This window comes from Artibeus jamaicensis, unplaced genomic scaffold (assembly GCF_021234435.1).
Source record: "Artibeus jamaicensis isolate MK-2021 breed Jamaican fruit bat unplaced genomic scaffold, CSHL_Jam_final contig_426, whole genome shotgun sequence".
NCBI lineage: Eukaryota > Metazoa > Chordata > Mammalia > Chiroptera > Phyllostomidae > Artibeus > Artibeus jamaicensis.
In genome coordinates, this window is record NW_026521826.1 from 2,526,352 (window position 1) to 2,542,194 (window position 15,843).

Consider the following 15,843-nt stretch of genomic DNA (forward strand, 5'->3'; position numbering starts at 1 on the left):
TGGTCTCACTTCCGCATAAAGGTTACAAAAATACATATATTTTTCCCCATTGAATCCATTTTTAGTTGAAGAATTTTGACCGTTTGAGGTTCATTACTTCACACTTGAGAAACCTACAAACCACAGGAAATGAAAACTTGACTAAATGCAGATGACACAAACAGCCAACCCGAAAGTGTGCCAGGCCCTGCTCAGCACCGGGTGACCTTTAGCAGAAAGAGAATGTTCTAATGAAACTCCTTCACCATCACAAAATGGCTTCAACTTGCAGGATTCTCCCCTCTTTTGATCAAAATGTTGCAATCTTGGGGTCTTTTTATAAAGATTTTATTTATTTATGTTTAGAGAGAGAGGAAGGGAAGAAAAAAGAGAGGGAGAGAAACATCAGTAATGTGTGGTTTTCTCTCACCTACTCCCTCCTGGGGACCTGGCCTACAACCCAGGCGTGCACGCTGACTGGGAATCAAAATGGTGACCTATCGGTCTGCAGGCCACACTCAACCCACTGAGCCACACCAGCCAGGGCCAATCTTAAAGTCTTGACAGCACAAGTTGAGTGCAACCCAAAAGATAATACGGGTTCTGCAAAATCTTCTTGAATTTTCAACACGTTTAAGGTTGTTTTAGCATTCAAAAATACTTGGCCTGCTTCTAAAACAATGCATGTGCAAGAAAAATGGCAAGACCCAACCAACACTTTAAAAATATGTTTTACTTTTTTTTCAAAAAGGCACCATAAAAAGCACAATTCATTTTTTTAAAAGAATTTTCTCCAGAAAGCGTAACTGGCCCATTCATCGGTTTTTCTTTCTGCAAGGGAATAAATGAACAAATTAAGATACGCTGTGACACCTCTGAAAGGTCGCTTATCCCCTTTCTCCCTGGAAAATTGGTACGACATTTCCACTCACTTGGCTACAAATAAGACTGGTAAAGACAAGATCTGTAGTTTCTTTATGTGATCTATAAACCTGAGTTTCTGTACTAAGAAAGAATGTTCCATTTTAATCTTATTTGATGTGATGGTTTTATAAGCCGTTGTATGTATGTATGTTTGTTCCAAGGGTCTTTCAGTGGAATAGAAAGAAATTCAATGAAGACTCATCATAAAACTTCTCTAACCATAGAAGCATAAAACTTCAGAGCAACCACAGTAGAGTCTGGAAAAGGAACACATTCCATGGAAAGGCAAAAAAGACAGAGAGGCTGACTACCTGTGAAAAGAAAAACCAAAGAGGAAATGGGGACAGGAGACATAAGGACCAGAAAGTCTTACCACTTTGACACAGCAGTAACTGAAAAATCAGGCATAAACCCACACAAGAGCATGTAAACTAGTTTCTTCCTCTGTCCTCAGCTGCTTCTAAGAACTGGGTTATCCTCAGAGGGTTATGGTAACAGGCTCCAAATCGTGCCTTCTCACTTACATACTGCTCTCTCTGTTTGGAATTATAATCTCTGCCTTGTAACTATTAGTAAAGTGTCTTTGCTTTTTCTCTATTATACAAACAACATCATGGTTACATCAAAGGAACTCTGGAGCATGGACATCTTTCTTCTGCAATACCTCCACTCACATCACCATTTTTCATGGATCTATTACCTCATTCTTCCTTTACCTCATGCATAGCCCAGGTTCAGTTTTTAATCCATTTCTTTATTTTTGCATTGAATGTTACACCAGATGCACTGCATCTTTAAAATACCACCTTTTGGTAAAGGATATGAGGTCACCTGCAAACAGACACAGGTCCTTAGAAACGCACAGTCTGATGGGAACCTCACTGACTGTCCCCATGATTCAGGGCCTTGCTAGGTTCAGGTCAAGAAAGTGGCTAACCATGCGTTGTGATTGTAGCCAGACCTGCCCCCACTCTACCTTCTTTACCTGTTTGCTGATGTTTCAGATCCCTTTAGCAGCTACCAAATTTTCCCATTCTGTAGGCAGATTTACAACTTAAAATGCCAATAGGCTGAAGAACAGGCAACACAGTGGTATTAATTAACATGTGCTGATTGCATGTCCCTTTGATGGAGAACAACTGGGGACCAGAGTAGTGAGGAGGGAATTCCACTGAGGAGAAGCAGGGCACCAAGAGGGCAGGCTGGAGGCAAAGGTACACTTCATCCGTCTGCTGAAGCTACCCCGCACTGATCTTGCAGGGATGGAGCAGCAGCTGACGGCAACCCACATGGCATCATAGTAAGAAGGACTTATTATAAATGGGTTACCCTGTCCACTCAGTTAATATGTCCATGAAGTCAAGAACAATTACCATCTGCTTCTGAGTAGGCATTAGGCTTCTATCTATTACAGGCAGGCCACTTACCAAAAAAAATAAAAATAAAAAACAACCCTCACATATACATAGACACTGAATTATTGGAGAGAAAAAAAAACAGGTAATGAGGGTGGCAAAGTTGAATGCACTCCTAATTGACCTGTCATTATCCTCTGGGCAGGCCCTGCAGGTGTAAATTATAGACCTCAGGATAAAGTGACAGATGCCTTAGGATTAAGTCACCAACAAAAAAATGGGTGGAATTCCAAATAGGTACCACTTCATATACCTATGAGTAACAATACTCGATTTTCACTTTATAAATACCCAGCTTAATGGGTCTCCTTTCACAAATGATTTTCATATTTATCCTTCAAAAGTCAGCTCATGCCGCAATTTCTCAGAGAACTTCCTGGACCCCCCAAATGTAATTTCTCCCACCTCTTTGGCACTCCCACCCCCCATCTTTCTTTTAACCTGTACTGTATCCTACCTTTCTGTGTCCATGTTTTATTGGCCCTATTTCACTGCAAGCTCTGTGATGGCAAGATTCGCACAGCCACCTGCCTTATCTGTGACCTACAATTTATCTGTTTAAAGGCTACAATTTCTCTCTAATTTACATTTTCTTTTATATATGTGTAATGGCTGCATTTCTCATTTTCCCATAAGTTCCATGAAGCACGGAGTCGTGTCTGTCCTATTTACCACTCTAGACATTGCACAGTTCCCAGCACAGTGTGTAGCATTTAGTAGACACCCAGTAAACATTTCTGAGTCAATGTGTTATATGTTCACACTTTTCAAATAACCTAGCAGACACAAGTTATACCAAACGGGATTTCGAATAATGGCTAAGTACAGTGGATTTGAATTGAATGGACTGAGACCTGAGACACAGCCCAGTAAGGCCACATTATAAAAACACACATTTGGAGTAAATCCTGTATAAAGAAGAAGGGCTCTGCAGCAAGCCCCCAAGTCAGTGGACACAAGTACTTTTTAGGAAAGAGTGAGAAACATTGCATTTTCTGCTTGAAATTCTAGTTAGAGTATAAGGTTATTAGGTGTTTTTCTATTTTTAAGAAAACAGGGAAATGATCCACTTATTTAAAATCCAAAATCTAAAAACCATCTAATCTGGTCACAAAGAAACTAGGATTATAGATTTCTAACTAAACCGTGTCCCTCCTGTTCTGCGGGATGATGTTCTGTGGAGATCTCTGACTCTACATGTATGAGCTGAGGGAAATCTTTATCCCTACACTAGATTTCTAGTAAAGTATGCTGATGCTATTAATGACCTAGGAACTAGCAGGTTTGTGAAGCTGGAATCTCTGATTTCTCACCCTGACATGTCACAATAGAACTCACTGGAATCAACTAGTCTTAGAAAAGCCTTGATGAGTAGTGGTCCCTACACAACACATAGAGTGATCAATGCTCTGGATGTGGACAAATGTCCTCCGTGGACATTTGTGTCCATACAGTGGACACTATGCCAAGAAAGCAAAAGATATCGCTTATAACAGCAGCTGAGAAACAAAGTCTCTTGGTTGGCCCACCTGCATTGCGCCAGCACTGGCCATCACTCCAGCTTTCCTTTCTAGCTGGGGAACTAAAGATCAGTGATAAGTGTGCAAAAAGGGGCACTCAGGACAGTTTTCAGGGCTATAACAGCAAACTCCAACTCTGCTCCCCAATACCTGCCTTCGAACTCCAAAATTTGGTCCATGAACACTTTTGCAAATGTAACCCTGGGGGATTTCTTAGACACTCCTTCCCCAATACAACTGTATTTGCCCCTTCCTCAGTGCTTCCAGTAACGTTTTAATTGGGTCAACCTTTCAAAGCTATTTTTCATGTGCTAACTTCATCTGTCTCTTAGACATGGTTTCCTAGAGGTCAAGAATCATGTCTTATTCTCTTTTATATGCCAGAAATCCAAAATAGGTACGGAGTTGGCTCACATCAAGCCCACCCCATCTGCATATCCCATACAGGGAAAAAAGAATGCCTCTCACATAGCAGACATGAGGGCCTCAGTAAGAATTTAGTGACTGATTACTATGTGCCAGGCACTGTCCAGCATGCGAGGGATACCATTAAACAAGTAGGTGAGCCCTGATTGGTGTGGCTCAGGTGGTTGGGTGAACTGGGTTGCCAGTTCAATTTCCAGTCAGGGAACATGCCTAGGTTTCAGGTTCAGCCCTCGAATGGGGCATATGTAAGAGGCAACGAATCAATGTTCCTCTCTCAAAAGGATATTTCTCTCCCTCTCTATCTCCCTCCCTTCCCCTCTCTCCAAAAAAAAAAAAAAAAGATCTTTTATTTTAAAAAGTAGGTAAACTCTTACTCTCTAGAGGACATTAAGTAGATAAACCAAACAACATAGAGATTATTTTGGATCATAACAGGTATTATGAAAAAAATAATAAAAATGGGCAATGGGATGAAGAGTGATTGGGAGGAATGATAAGGTGACTAGGGCACTGAACCTTCCAGCTGAGACCTGATTGATGAGAGTGAGCCAGTCACACAAGGATCTACAAGGGAGAATGTCCTAGACAGAGGCACTAACTAAAGCAATTTTTGTTATTGGTGGGGGTAGACACTGGGAGGCATCTGAGGGAGATGACTAAGCTGGTTAATTGCCGATTCTTTCTCCTCCATCTATATCAGAGCAAGGCACCATCTTTCCCCTCCATTCCACATGTTCTTTTCATTACCATTTCCATTTTCTTAATTCTGCTCCCTGATTTCTATTTAATTGTAAGAACATGAGCCTCTGCCAGCAGCAAACACATCTGGAGCCCTCTTCTAACCTCTAATCATGTAAAACACCAAACAAAAAACCATTGATAAATAGAAGTGGGCAGTATTAAGATTTAGCTTTTATTCCTATTAGGTCCATCCAACTAATGTTTATTTTATCATTACATCTCATTATCAGTACTGATGATAGTCAGAAACTAAATTATGAATTGCTCATCATTTGTTCCTTTCCATATTACCACATAGGAAGTTCTATTATGTGATAAATATCTTTAGCAAAGCTGCACATTGAACTACATACAGAAACATTTTAAAAAACTAGCAAATGCATCTAATAACATTTTCCAAGATAAGCATAAACATTTTAGTGAATAAGTATGCTACTTATGTTAGTATTACTGATTTGAAGTTTCTTCATCATTATTATCATGTACTTCATTGCAAGTATTCATCAAAAACAGTAATCAATAAAAGAAAGAAGGAGAGAAGAAGCTATTTTCTACAGCATGACCAGATTGTCCAGATGTCGTGCTTGGAATACATCACAAGTGACATTTCTAGTCATGTTTCCAATCGTGTGGAACACACAGATTTTCTGTTGCAATCTGAAAACTGTGAGCCCTGCAGTCAGCAAAAGCAATGCAGGGAGGGTGCATCACACAGAATGTGCTCTACCTGATGTTGCCTTTTCTTCCAACTGGAGGCATCTAGGTTCTTCTTGGGATTCCTCTCCTCCCTGAGTTCCAGCCCCACAAACCAAACACACAAACAAACAAAAAACAAAAACAAGGAGAAAGTCAAAATAATGCATTCATTACAAGCAACACTTTTGCAAATGTAATTAATATGAGATCAAGCTCTGGAAACATTATACCAAGCCCTTATAAAAACTGAGATTTTGGAGAAGCAACAGTGCAACTATAGATGTTGGGTAGATAAATATGGGGCCTCTGCATTACAAACTACAGGGTGCCCCCTAAATGGTTCTGTCTATAAATGCTGCCCCTGAGTAATACAACTGAAGGGCCTTTCTGACTAATACATCGGGGAGCAGCAACTACTTAGACATACGAGGGGCAGCATTTCTGCCAGTGTGGCACAACACAAGAGAATGATGTTTTAGTTCTTATAACTCAAAGACCCAATTTCATGTACTTTTGAAAATGCTATCATTGTTCACAATTATTTTTTTTTAATATTCACAGCAGCTTTATTAGTAACAGCCAAAAACTGAAAATGGCCCCAGTATCCTTCAGTGGGTGAATGGTTAAGCAACCTGTGGCACACCCACACCAGGAAACGCTGCTGAGCAATAAAGAGGAACAAACTATTGATGCATGCAACAACTTGGATGGATTCCAAGGGCATTACGCTGAGTGAAAAGAGTTGATCTCAAAAGGTTACATACTATATGGTTCCATTTATGCAACGGTCTTGGAATAACAAAATTAGACAGAGGACAAATTAGTGGTTGCTAGAGGTCGAGGTTTGGGAGCAAAGAAGGCAGGTGGCTGTGGCTATAAAAGGGAAGACCAAGGGACCTGTGTGATGGAACTGTTCTGCATTTTGCGGTGGTCATCTCATGAGTCTACACATGTAAGAAAATTGCATAGAACTAAATAAACATAAATACCCCCCACCCAAAAATTCAAGCAGTTGAGCACAAATATTTTAATTCTCTAAAACAAAACTTTCTTTAAAGAGCTATCTATAGTTCAAAGCTCATTTCTATGAGGTGTTACATCCATCACTCTTTTAAGAGACATAAAATTATGAAAAGATACCACCAGAAGCTACTGAAAATTTTCAGCTGAGGGTTAAGATAAAGCTAATGATGTTTTCATGCAGAAATCCAAAGAGGGCAATCTGAGTGAAACAAGTGCCCCATGGCCACATAAACCCCAGAAAAGGAATAGAGGGGAAGCCCAAGCCGGTGATCAAGTGAGAGAAGGAAAGAAAACATGGTTTTGCCAGACCACACGAGAAAACCCAGTCCAGATGCTGGCTCCAGCATTATCTAAGTAACCCTTATTTTTCATCATAGGTGACTCTGATAACAGTGCTATCATAGCAAAACCAGTCCAACTTTTATCAAGTTAAAAAAGAATTCCCTCATTGACTTGCTGGGTGTAGGTAGTAGGTAACCCATGTCCTCCCACACCAAGAGAAATCAGTTCTGGAATCAGTTCTATCCCAATGGGCCTTGATGGTGCTGTTAGTCGGCCAGGCACCTCCCAGTGATGTTCTGCTGGCTGGAATAGAAGGTGGGGAAAGGCGGTGAAGAGTAGGTCTTATTACTCAGTCAACTTCTTGCCCTTGAAAGAGCAATGAAGGTAAAACAAGGCCTTCCAAGTGGCTAGTCCAATGAGACAGAACATTGAAAAGATGCTGAAGTACAGGACCCAACTGTTGACCCATTGGTATCATGCATCTTCTTCTCTGGCTTTTTGACATAGGCAAAATCATTAATGATAGACTCTGAAAGGTCTCTATGTGTCATACCTCTGCCTCTAAATGCTTGAACTTCTCAACTTTTGTGATCACTTCATAATTTTTGCTTCCACTCCATGCTTCATGCCTAGTGTAACGAGTTCATCAGCTATATGTCCTGTTCCCTTGCTCTCAAAGCACACTTCCATGTTATAATCCTCAGTGGTAAAGGCAAATTTCCCCTTGGTTGCAACCTCCTTGTAGTATAGAATCTGGCAGCAGAATCTGATCTTGAGGTGGGTGCACAGGTCACCAGCAGGTCCTTGTGGATCTTGTGGAAGCACTTGCAGTAGTTAATGAGCATATGGAAGGAGATGGCAAGAACCTAGCTGGGGCCAAGCAGAAGTAAAAGGAGCAACACTAACCAGCAAGGATCGTGCTGGGGTTGTGGGCCAGACAAGACAGACCTGGTGCCACATAATCGTTTTTATCTCTGGGGACATGGGTAAGCATATTCTCTGAGTCCTGGTATGATATTCTTTAGAGACAATTGTCACTGCTGTAGCATTAATACATAAGCAGACCCAGCTAGGAGTGAGGGAGATAAATCAAGAGGAATGTCTACATGGTACTTTTGTAGTTTGTCTGCAAGATGGTTTTATGCTGATTTCTTCATTTATTTTTTCTTTCATTGAGTAAATATTTGTTGAGTGCCTGTTATGGGGCTATTTCTGTGGAACCTTAATCTTCAGGCAGAATCCCTTCTGGCATCCTCTGAATTGTACTGCAGGCAATTGCCTTCTCAGCTTCTTTCCTAAGCAGCACACTTTCTGTGCATATTTGGTTCCACCTAACAGATCAGTCTGATCAAAGGTAATCTGGACTATAACGAACCATACTGTTATGGTTTCATGAATGATACCTGAAGCTACTGTGAAGCTATAGTGGAGCAATGGAACTCAAACACTGATGTTATCCAGCAGAGGAGCACTCCCCAGTTCGCTCTAAGTTTGCAGTTCCTGGGCCATATCCCGTTGCTGGTGACAAGAATCCACTGTCTCTCAAGGCTGGTTATAAGGTTTGAAAACAAATGTTCTTTTTAATTTGTAAAGATTAGTTTCCTTAAATCACCACCATCATCCACTCATAAGGGAATTGATTTCACCTGTTTGAGAGTAAATATTTTTCCTAGAGATCAAAAATCATCTTAAAATGTTCATCATCAGGGAACAGTTTCAAAAATTTGTCCTGCTTTTAAAATCCATGAAATAGCACTCTGATGGGCAATTTGGGTAAATAAGCCTTCAGCTCAATTATCTCACATTTATGTGTTATAAGAAGTTTTAATAAAAATTGCTTTCAAAATTACATTTGTGAAAAGGATGTGAATTAATGCTATACCAAAAGACACATAAATGATTTTTAAAAGGCCCCCATCACACAGCAACTAAATGGAGCAAATAATTTCGCATTTCATAAGTCCCAACAAGACAGTATACAATAAAAACAGGAGGACCTATTTTATAATACAACTGCAGAGAAAGTCTCTTGAGATGCCAAAATAACCCAAATAAAGTTGTTTCATAGTTGAAAGGATTCTCCTTTGAGCCAGTAAGACTGTTTACTTTTTTATTGCTCTGAATTCCAGAATGGTGAAATAACTCAGCCCTTTAGCTTTCCTCCAAGCATATTTATTCATTTTAAATTGCCCCTCCTCCAATTTTCTCATAAACTAGTAAAAATTGCAAAGCCCTAGAATGATCTGCAGATGGAAGGATATTTGGAATACTTTCGACTGGAGAGCTCTCAGAATAGAATAAATAAGCATCTGTCTTCAATAGTATAAACTATGTTTTAGTTGGTGAAAAAAGGCTGAGCTCCTTGGATTCTTGTGTTTGTGCTCTTCAGTGCAAGTCTGCGATTTGCTGAATTTGTTCTTATTGGCTTTTTCCCAGCACAGCTAGAATTAAACGACAATAGTCCAACTGTAGCAGCCATCTGTTGATTTTGCTGCCTGGCATTCATGTACTCTGTCTAGTAAATGTGTCCTGATTTCCTCTTTAAAGTCACTCTTTTCCACTCTTAATGAGTTGTGATTTCTATAAAACCAACCCCATGCTCTGCACAGGCCCATCCTCATCCGCCACACAGGTGACTGAGGGCTAAGCCCATCAGTCCAGGGCATTTCCCTGTGATTGGTGCAGGATGGTTGTGTGACCCAGAGCTATGTTTACCAACCCAGTGCAATTTTCCCTGAGATTTACAGTAGTCATGTGACGCAGGGCTGTGCCCATTAGTCCACTTCATTTCCCTGTGATTGGTTCACAGTGGTTATGTAACCCAGTCAGGGATAGTGAGGGATACTCCCGGGACTTCTGGGAATATGACTTTTATTTTTACCCACTGATCCTGAAACCTGACAGAACTGTGAGCGTTGGAGCTGCTGCTGTCACTTGAGGCTGAGACAAAAGTCCACACAAAGCCAGGCAGAGCCAAAGGAGAGCCCGATGATACAAATTCCCCGTGATACAATTTGAGCCCCCAAACCAGCCATGCCCGGAGCAAGTTAACCCTGGACTTTTCAGCCTATCAGAAATGATATTCCTCTTAATTTTTTAATCTACATTGATTTTTTAAATCAAAACCATTTCTATCAGGTTTTCGGATGCAGGGGAGCCCAGAAGGATGGAAGGTGTCGCTCCTGCCTTAACCACTTCAGCACCACACTCTGCCACCTCTGAGTTCATTGAGGATATATTCTTCACGAGCAAAAACTGCAATTCATTAAACTACTCAAGACTGGGGAGACTGGGCTTTGACCAGAGGTTTGCTTCATTCACTGCCTATATGGTTCCATAGAGCACTAAGTGCTATTCTACAACTCTGCTTGTAGGAAACCTAAGTAACTGCAGCAAAAGAGAAGAGGCATCAATCACATACTTGCAAAACTGTAGTGCTTAGCCTTGGCTGATGTAGCTCAGTGGATTGAGCGCTGGCGTGCAAACCAAAGGATCGCGGTTCAATTCCCAGTCAGGGCACATGCCTGAGTTGCAGGCCAGTTCCCAGCAGGGGACAAACGAGAGGCAGCCATACATTGATATTTCTCTCCCTCTCCCCTTTCCCTTCCATTCTAAAGATAAATAAATCAAATATTAAAAACAAAAACTATAGTTCTTAAACCTGGGTATGTATCCTCCTCACCTGGAGGACAGGGCAGAAATACAGAGGACCATGCCCTTTCCAATTTCAACAAGCCTGGGCCTCTGGATTCCTTATTAGCTCTCCCAGCGGTGCTAATGCACACCCAACTTTGAGAATGACTGTTGTCAAGGATGGAAATTGGCTCTCATATTCAGACATTACCATCCGGGCCTCTCCTTTTCTCAGTATCTTCATTTGTCTGTTTCGGCAAGTTTATCAGTTTGCTCTTTCATGGCATGGTCAAAGCCACTAAAAATTCTGAAGCCACATCCTCTCAGCTCATTGAGACATCAGAGAAGTGTCTCTGAACCCCAGTACAAAGAGAGCGCCTTTCAAAGGGGATAAGGAGAGTCTCAGTGCCTGCATTCATAATCCAGAGTTCCAGGGGAAGACTCTGACTGGTCCATCTTGAGTCACATACTCAGTATCCTAGTAACAGGCACATGTTGGTGAGAGAACAGGGGCTATAATTTTCCAAACCTATATCACTACCCATCCCAAGAGGCACTGGACAGAGAATGTTGCAACTGGAAGCCTCACCAGAATCTCAAAGAATAGGGAAGACTCAGATCTCTAAAGGAAGGAAGTCTATGTCCCAAAGCTGGGCACAAAGAGGCAGGAAGGAATGCTGGCCACAGTATTATTCAAAATATAAACTCCCAGGTAGACTGAATTCTTCAAAACCACAAGAATAGAACTGCCTGCTGACTATTTACTGCCTAGCATGTGGCAGGAGCTTCATCTGTTACATATAACATGGAATGATATTCAAAGTACTTAAAAATATGGATGTTACAGGCCACTGAGTACACAGAATAGGAAGAGTCCTGGAGGTCCCTGGGGTACAGGTCTCAACACTTTATTTAGCTCATCCGAAGGGGGGTGTATAATGTGGAGCATGGACACTCGAGGGCTTGGGGAGCAGTTATTTACCAATCAATACAAAGGTGTTTTAATATTTTAACTTACTGATGTTCTTACTGATGCACACCTGCTGAATATTTTCAGTCCTGAGTATCATCTGAACAACCACACTTCTAAAGGAAGGGTACTTCCTGGAAATATGTTGTAATATGCTGGAGGAATGGAAAGCCTCTCTTTGGAGCATCAATTTTACTCAAAGATATGGAAGGAAAAATGTGATTTGTTTATTTAAACAAATTTAAGTTCATTGTGGAAGGTGTATGTAGAACAGTTATAAATGTTGAGCGTCACTGTGGAATGTTGAGGAAGTCTGGACATGGGGTCCCTGATACAGGGTACTCCTGTGGAAAAGGTTGAAAAGCATTGTCACAGCTACTCAATATTGGTATTTGTGACCCCATTTCACAGAAGGAGCCCTGAAGGCGTGAAGACTTCATCTGAGCATGCGTACTTTTAAGTGGGGCAAGATTCGCAACATCTGCCTGGGTCAGAGCAAGCCCATATTTGCTTCTCACTGGTGTTATTTATAGAGAATTTAACCTTAAGTGGAAGGACAGTTTGTTATTAAATAGCTATATTTAGCAAAAGGACTAACTGGAGAGAACTCTGGGTAAGGAAGAGCATAGCGCATATAGCTTTACAGAGGAGTGAGTGATTGCTCTTTGGAGCTAGGGAAGGACGTTATAAAGACAGGCCATTGTGTGTTTTGAGGTTTAGAGAGCCCCAGGCCAAGAAAACCACAGAACAAAACAACACTTATCACGCGGAAATTTCAGAACCAAGAATGTAGGAAAGTTTGACACAATCTTTAGGGCTGTAATTCAGCATGCTGGCCCTAAGTTTAGAGTTACATAATGATTGCAAAAATATTCAAATTAAAATAAACTCTCAAACTACCGGGGAATGGAAGGGGTAAGACTGCTGCCCATCCTGATTGCTATGGTCTGAGTGTTTCTCTCAGAAATTCACATGTTGAAATCCTGATGTCCAAGGTGATGGTGTCAGGAGTTCTAGCTATTGGGGTGATTTGGTATAAAGGTGGAGCCCTCCTGAAAGGCATTAGCACCCTTATAACAGAGCCCCCAGAGAGCTCCCTCCCCCCTCCCCCCATGTGAGGACACAGGAAGGAGACAGCTGTCATCTATGAACTGTAGATTCTCACAAGATGTCAAATCTGCCAGCACCTTGATCTTGGACTTCTTAACTGTTAGACTATGAGAAATAAATCACTGTTGTTTAGGCCACCCAGTCTATGGTAGTTCGTTATAGCAGACTAAGAGACTGATTTACTGCGGATCATTATACTCGTATTATATCCTATGTGAAGATCTGTGTCACAGATCTCAAATGAGTGCTGAGAGAGATCACAGCTCTCTAGCTGCGTGTAGTTTATACTCCATAGGCACTCTATAAGCACTTGCTGAACAAATATGTGTTTTAAAGAAAAAAATTCCCTCCAAATCTTTTTTTTTCTTTTACATAAAACTGAAGCTCCAGAAAACTATGCATGCATATTCCATGGCTTCAAGCTCTGCAGGGCACATAGACAATGGGCACATAGGCACATTGTCTCTGGAAGGCAATGTGGGTTTCAGAGACAATGCACCGAAGGACTTCATACATCCATTGAGAACCAGAGAACGAGAGTTTTTGCTGGAAATTTGGGTACCGGCTTTATTTCTGTCTCCATGTTGGTTCACAAAATTAGTAATACCTCATATTTACCTAGCACCTCTCAAATTATAAAGTGCTGTCCAGTGCATAATTTTATTTGATTCCTTCAATAACTCTCCATGGTAGACAGAGCAGGTATCTCCCTGTCTTAAAAAGCACTGCTTTTCTCTACTCACATTTATAAAACTAGATGTGTGGGGTTCTGTCCCGGACAGAACAATTCTCCAGCACTAGCCAGGTGTCCACAATTCAGTAAATTCTGACACTAACCATAGTTAGCAATGGCCCCATAGGCTAAGGGCTCAGCTCCATAAGAATGCCCTGACTTTAGATGCCAATCACAAGTAGTAGGTCCCCAGGTTATCCATAATTTCTGTCTGACTTAGTTACAAATTGGAGGTCTCCTCAGCCCCCTCCTCAATGTCCATATTTTGCTAGAGTATCTCCTAGGACCCAGGAAAACAGTTTAGTTTCTTTGACAATTTATTACAAAGGATATTTTTAAGGATATATATGAACAGCCAGATGAAAAGATACATAGGGAAAGGTCCAGAAGGGTCCCAGATATGGGAGCTTCTGTCCCTTTGCAGGTGGGGTGGGTAGATGTGTTCACCAACTCTGAAACTTTATAAAACCCATACTTTTAGGATTATTATGGAGGCCTCCTGATGTGGGCACAATATATTATTATATTCATTTCCGGACCCTCTTCCTTTTCTGGTGAATTGGGCGGTTCAGAAATTTCCAAGCTTCTAACCATGGCTTGGTATTTCTAATCATGGTTGGGGTGCTCCAACCCAGAAACCCACACAGAGTTACCCCATTAGAACAAGACATTCTATCAACCAGGAAATTCCAAGAGAGTTAGAATTTCTGTGTCAGATGCTCCTGTAACTTATAAAATCACAGGGTTTAGGAGCTCTGTGTTAAGAACTGGGTCAAGGATCTAACATTAGAACCATGATTCTCCTAGCACCCCTATTTACACGGGTTTTAGGAGTCCTGTATCAGGAACTGGGGGCAGAGAATATAATAAATATAATATAATATAATATAATATAATATAATATAATATAATATAATATAATATAATATAATAATCTCTTTACACCCTCATTTTCCACATGATGAATTCGAGGAATTAGTCACACAACTGTCAAGAAAGGCAAGGCCAGACCCTCAGCTCACTAGCCATTGAAGGAACACTTCAGTTTCCTCCGTCCATTTTTCAGAGTGCAGGTTGAAGGACCAGAAAGTAGGGTCTCCTATCAGGAATCAAGAAGTAGGGACAGATAAGAGGTGCTGTCAGAGACCCAAACAGCACCAGTGCGGACGCCTTCTGAGAGCTTGTGGAAGACTTCGGGAGGTGACTTCCGAGGGCTAGTTTCATTCCTGATCGGTCTCACTCTCAGAACTTATTCTGAGCCGTGACATTTGTGGAAGCTGGAATTATGTCTATGAGCAGAAGTTACAGCCCTAGACAGTAATACCCAACAACTCTTTTGGTTTCCTGTAGAACTTTCCAGAATAAACAAAAATTGGAGGGTGGATTTTTTTTTGTTTTTGGGATACCTAAATTTTCCTAGTCCTAGACAAAGTTAAGCTATGGTAAAGGAAGTTTTAGATTCAAGTTCCAAAACTCAACCTCTCTTTTGAAGCCTGAATTGACATAAAGTACTACCGTATTTTTCAGACTATAAGACACACACCCCAAATTGGGGAGGAAAAGGGGATGCGTCTTACCATCCAAATGTAGCTTGCCTGGCTCGCTGTGGGTGGGGGATGGGTAGTGGTGGAGTGGAGTCACAGGTTATTAAATATTTTACCACATTTTTTGCCTCAAAATGTTTTCCCCCTATTTTCCTCCTCTAAAACCTAGATGCATCTTATGGTACGGTTCGTCTTACAGTCCTAAAAATACGGTATTTATTAATTGCCCAAACACACTTAAAATATTGTCTGGATCTATCCTGGAAAAAAAATGCTGAACTGGAGTTGCTCAATGCTGTCCTGCCCTCTCCCAGATTCCACCAATATGTAGGACCCTGACCAAGCACACCTCTTAAAGGGACTTTTAAAGCATCATTTGAAAATGTAATTGTGCAGGCTCTTAACCATGGCTGTACAGGAACTTCCCTCACAGAAGCTTTATGCTCAGAAATCCTGAAAAGCCTGTCAGAGAGGACTCAGGATTTCCCTGGGTCAATATATAGCCTCATATTTTAGGCTGTGTTATAAATAAAACAATGAAAAAGAATGTCCTTTCACTAATCTTTGTTAACAATGCTTTAGAAGGGCAACGATACCTAATGAAAATGAGTCAGAAGAACCATCTTCCAACCCATATAATTATTGGAACCTGATGAAGTTCATAATACCTGGGCTTTATTTTCTCCTTAACAAAATGGAGAGAGCGGCAGCCCTTTGCGATGTCGTGGCCATGTTTCCAGATCAAACAAGGGAGGGAGCAGAAAAAGCATCCACACTCTTTTAAATAACAGACAACATTCTTGTTATTTGCAAAAAGATCCTTATAAAGGTCAGTATTTATCGGTTC

At 41.0% G+C, this 15,843-nt stretch overlaps 1 protein-coding gene and 1 pseudogene across 1 annotated transcript in view; both read right to left on the minus strand.

Annotated features, from left to right (window-relative positions):
• FAM107B (family with sequence similarity 107 member B) overlaps positions 1-15,843 on the minus strand; it is a 205,631-nt gene that overhangs the window by 124,181 nt on the left and 65,607 nt on the right. Inside the window, exon 2 of the mRNA XM_037141262.2 lies at positions 5,733-5,786. Coding sequence (XP_036997157.2) covers positions 5,733-5,786 — 54 coding nt within the window. The remainder of the gene's footprint in view (positions 1-5,732; positions 5,787-15,843) is intronic.
• On the minus strand, positions 7,352-13,302 carry LOC119046315 (transmembrane emp24 domain-containing protein 10-like; annotated as a pseudogene).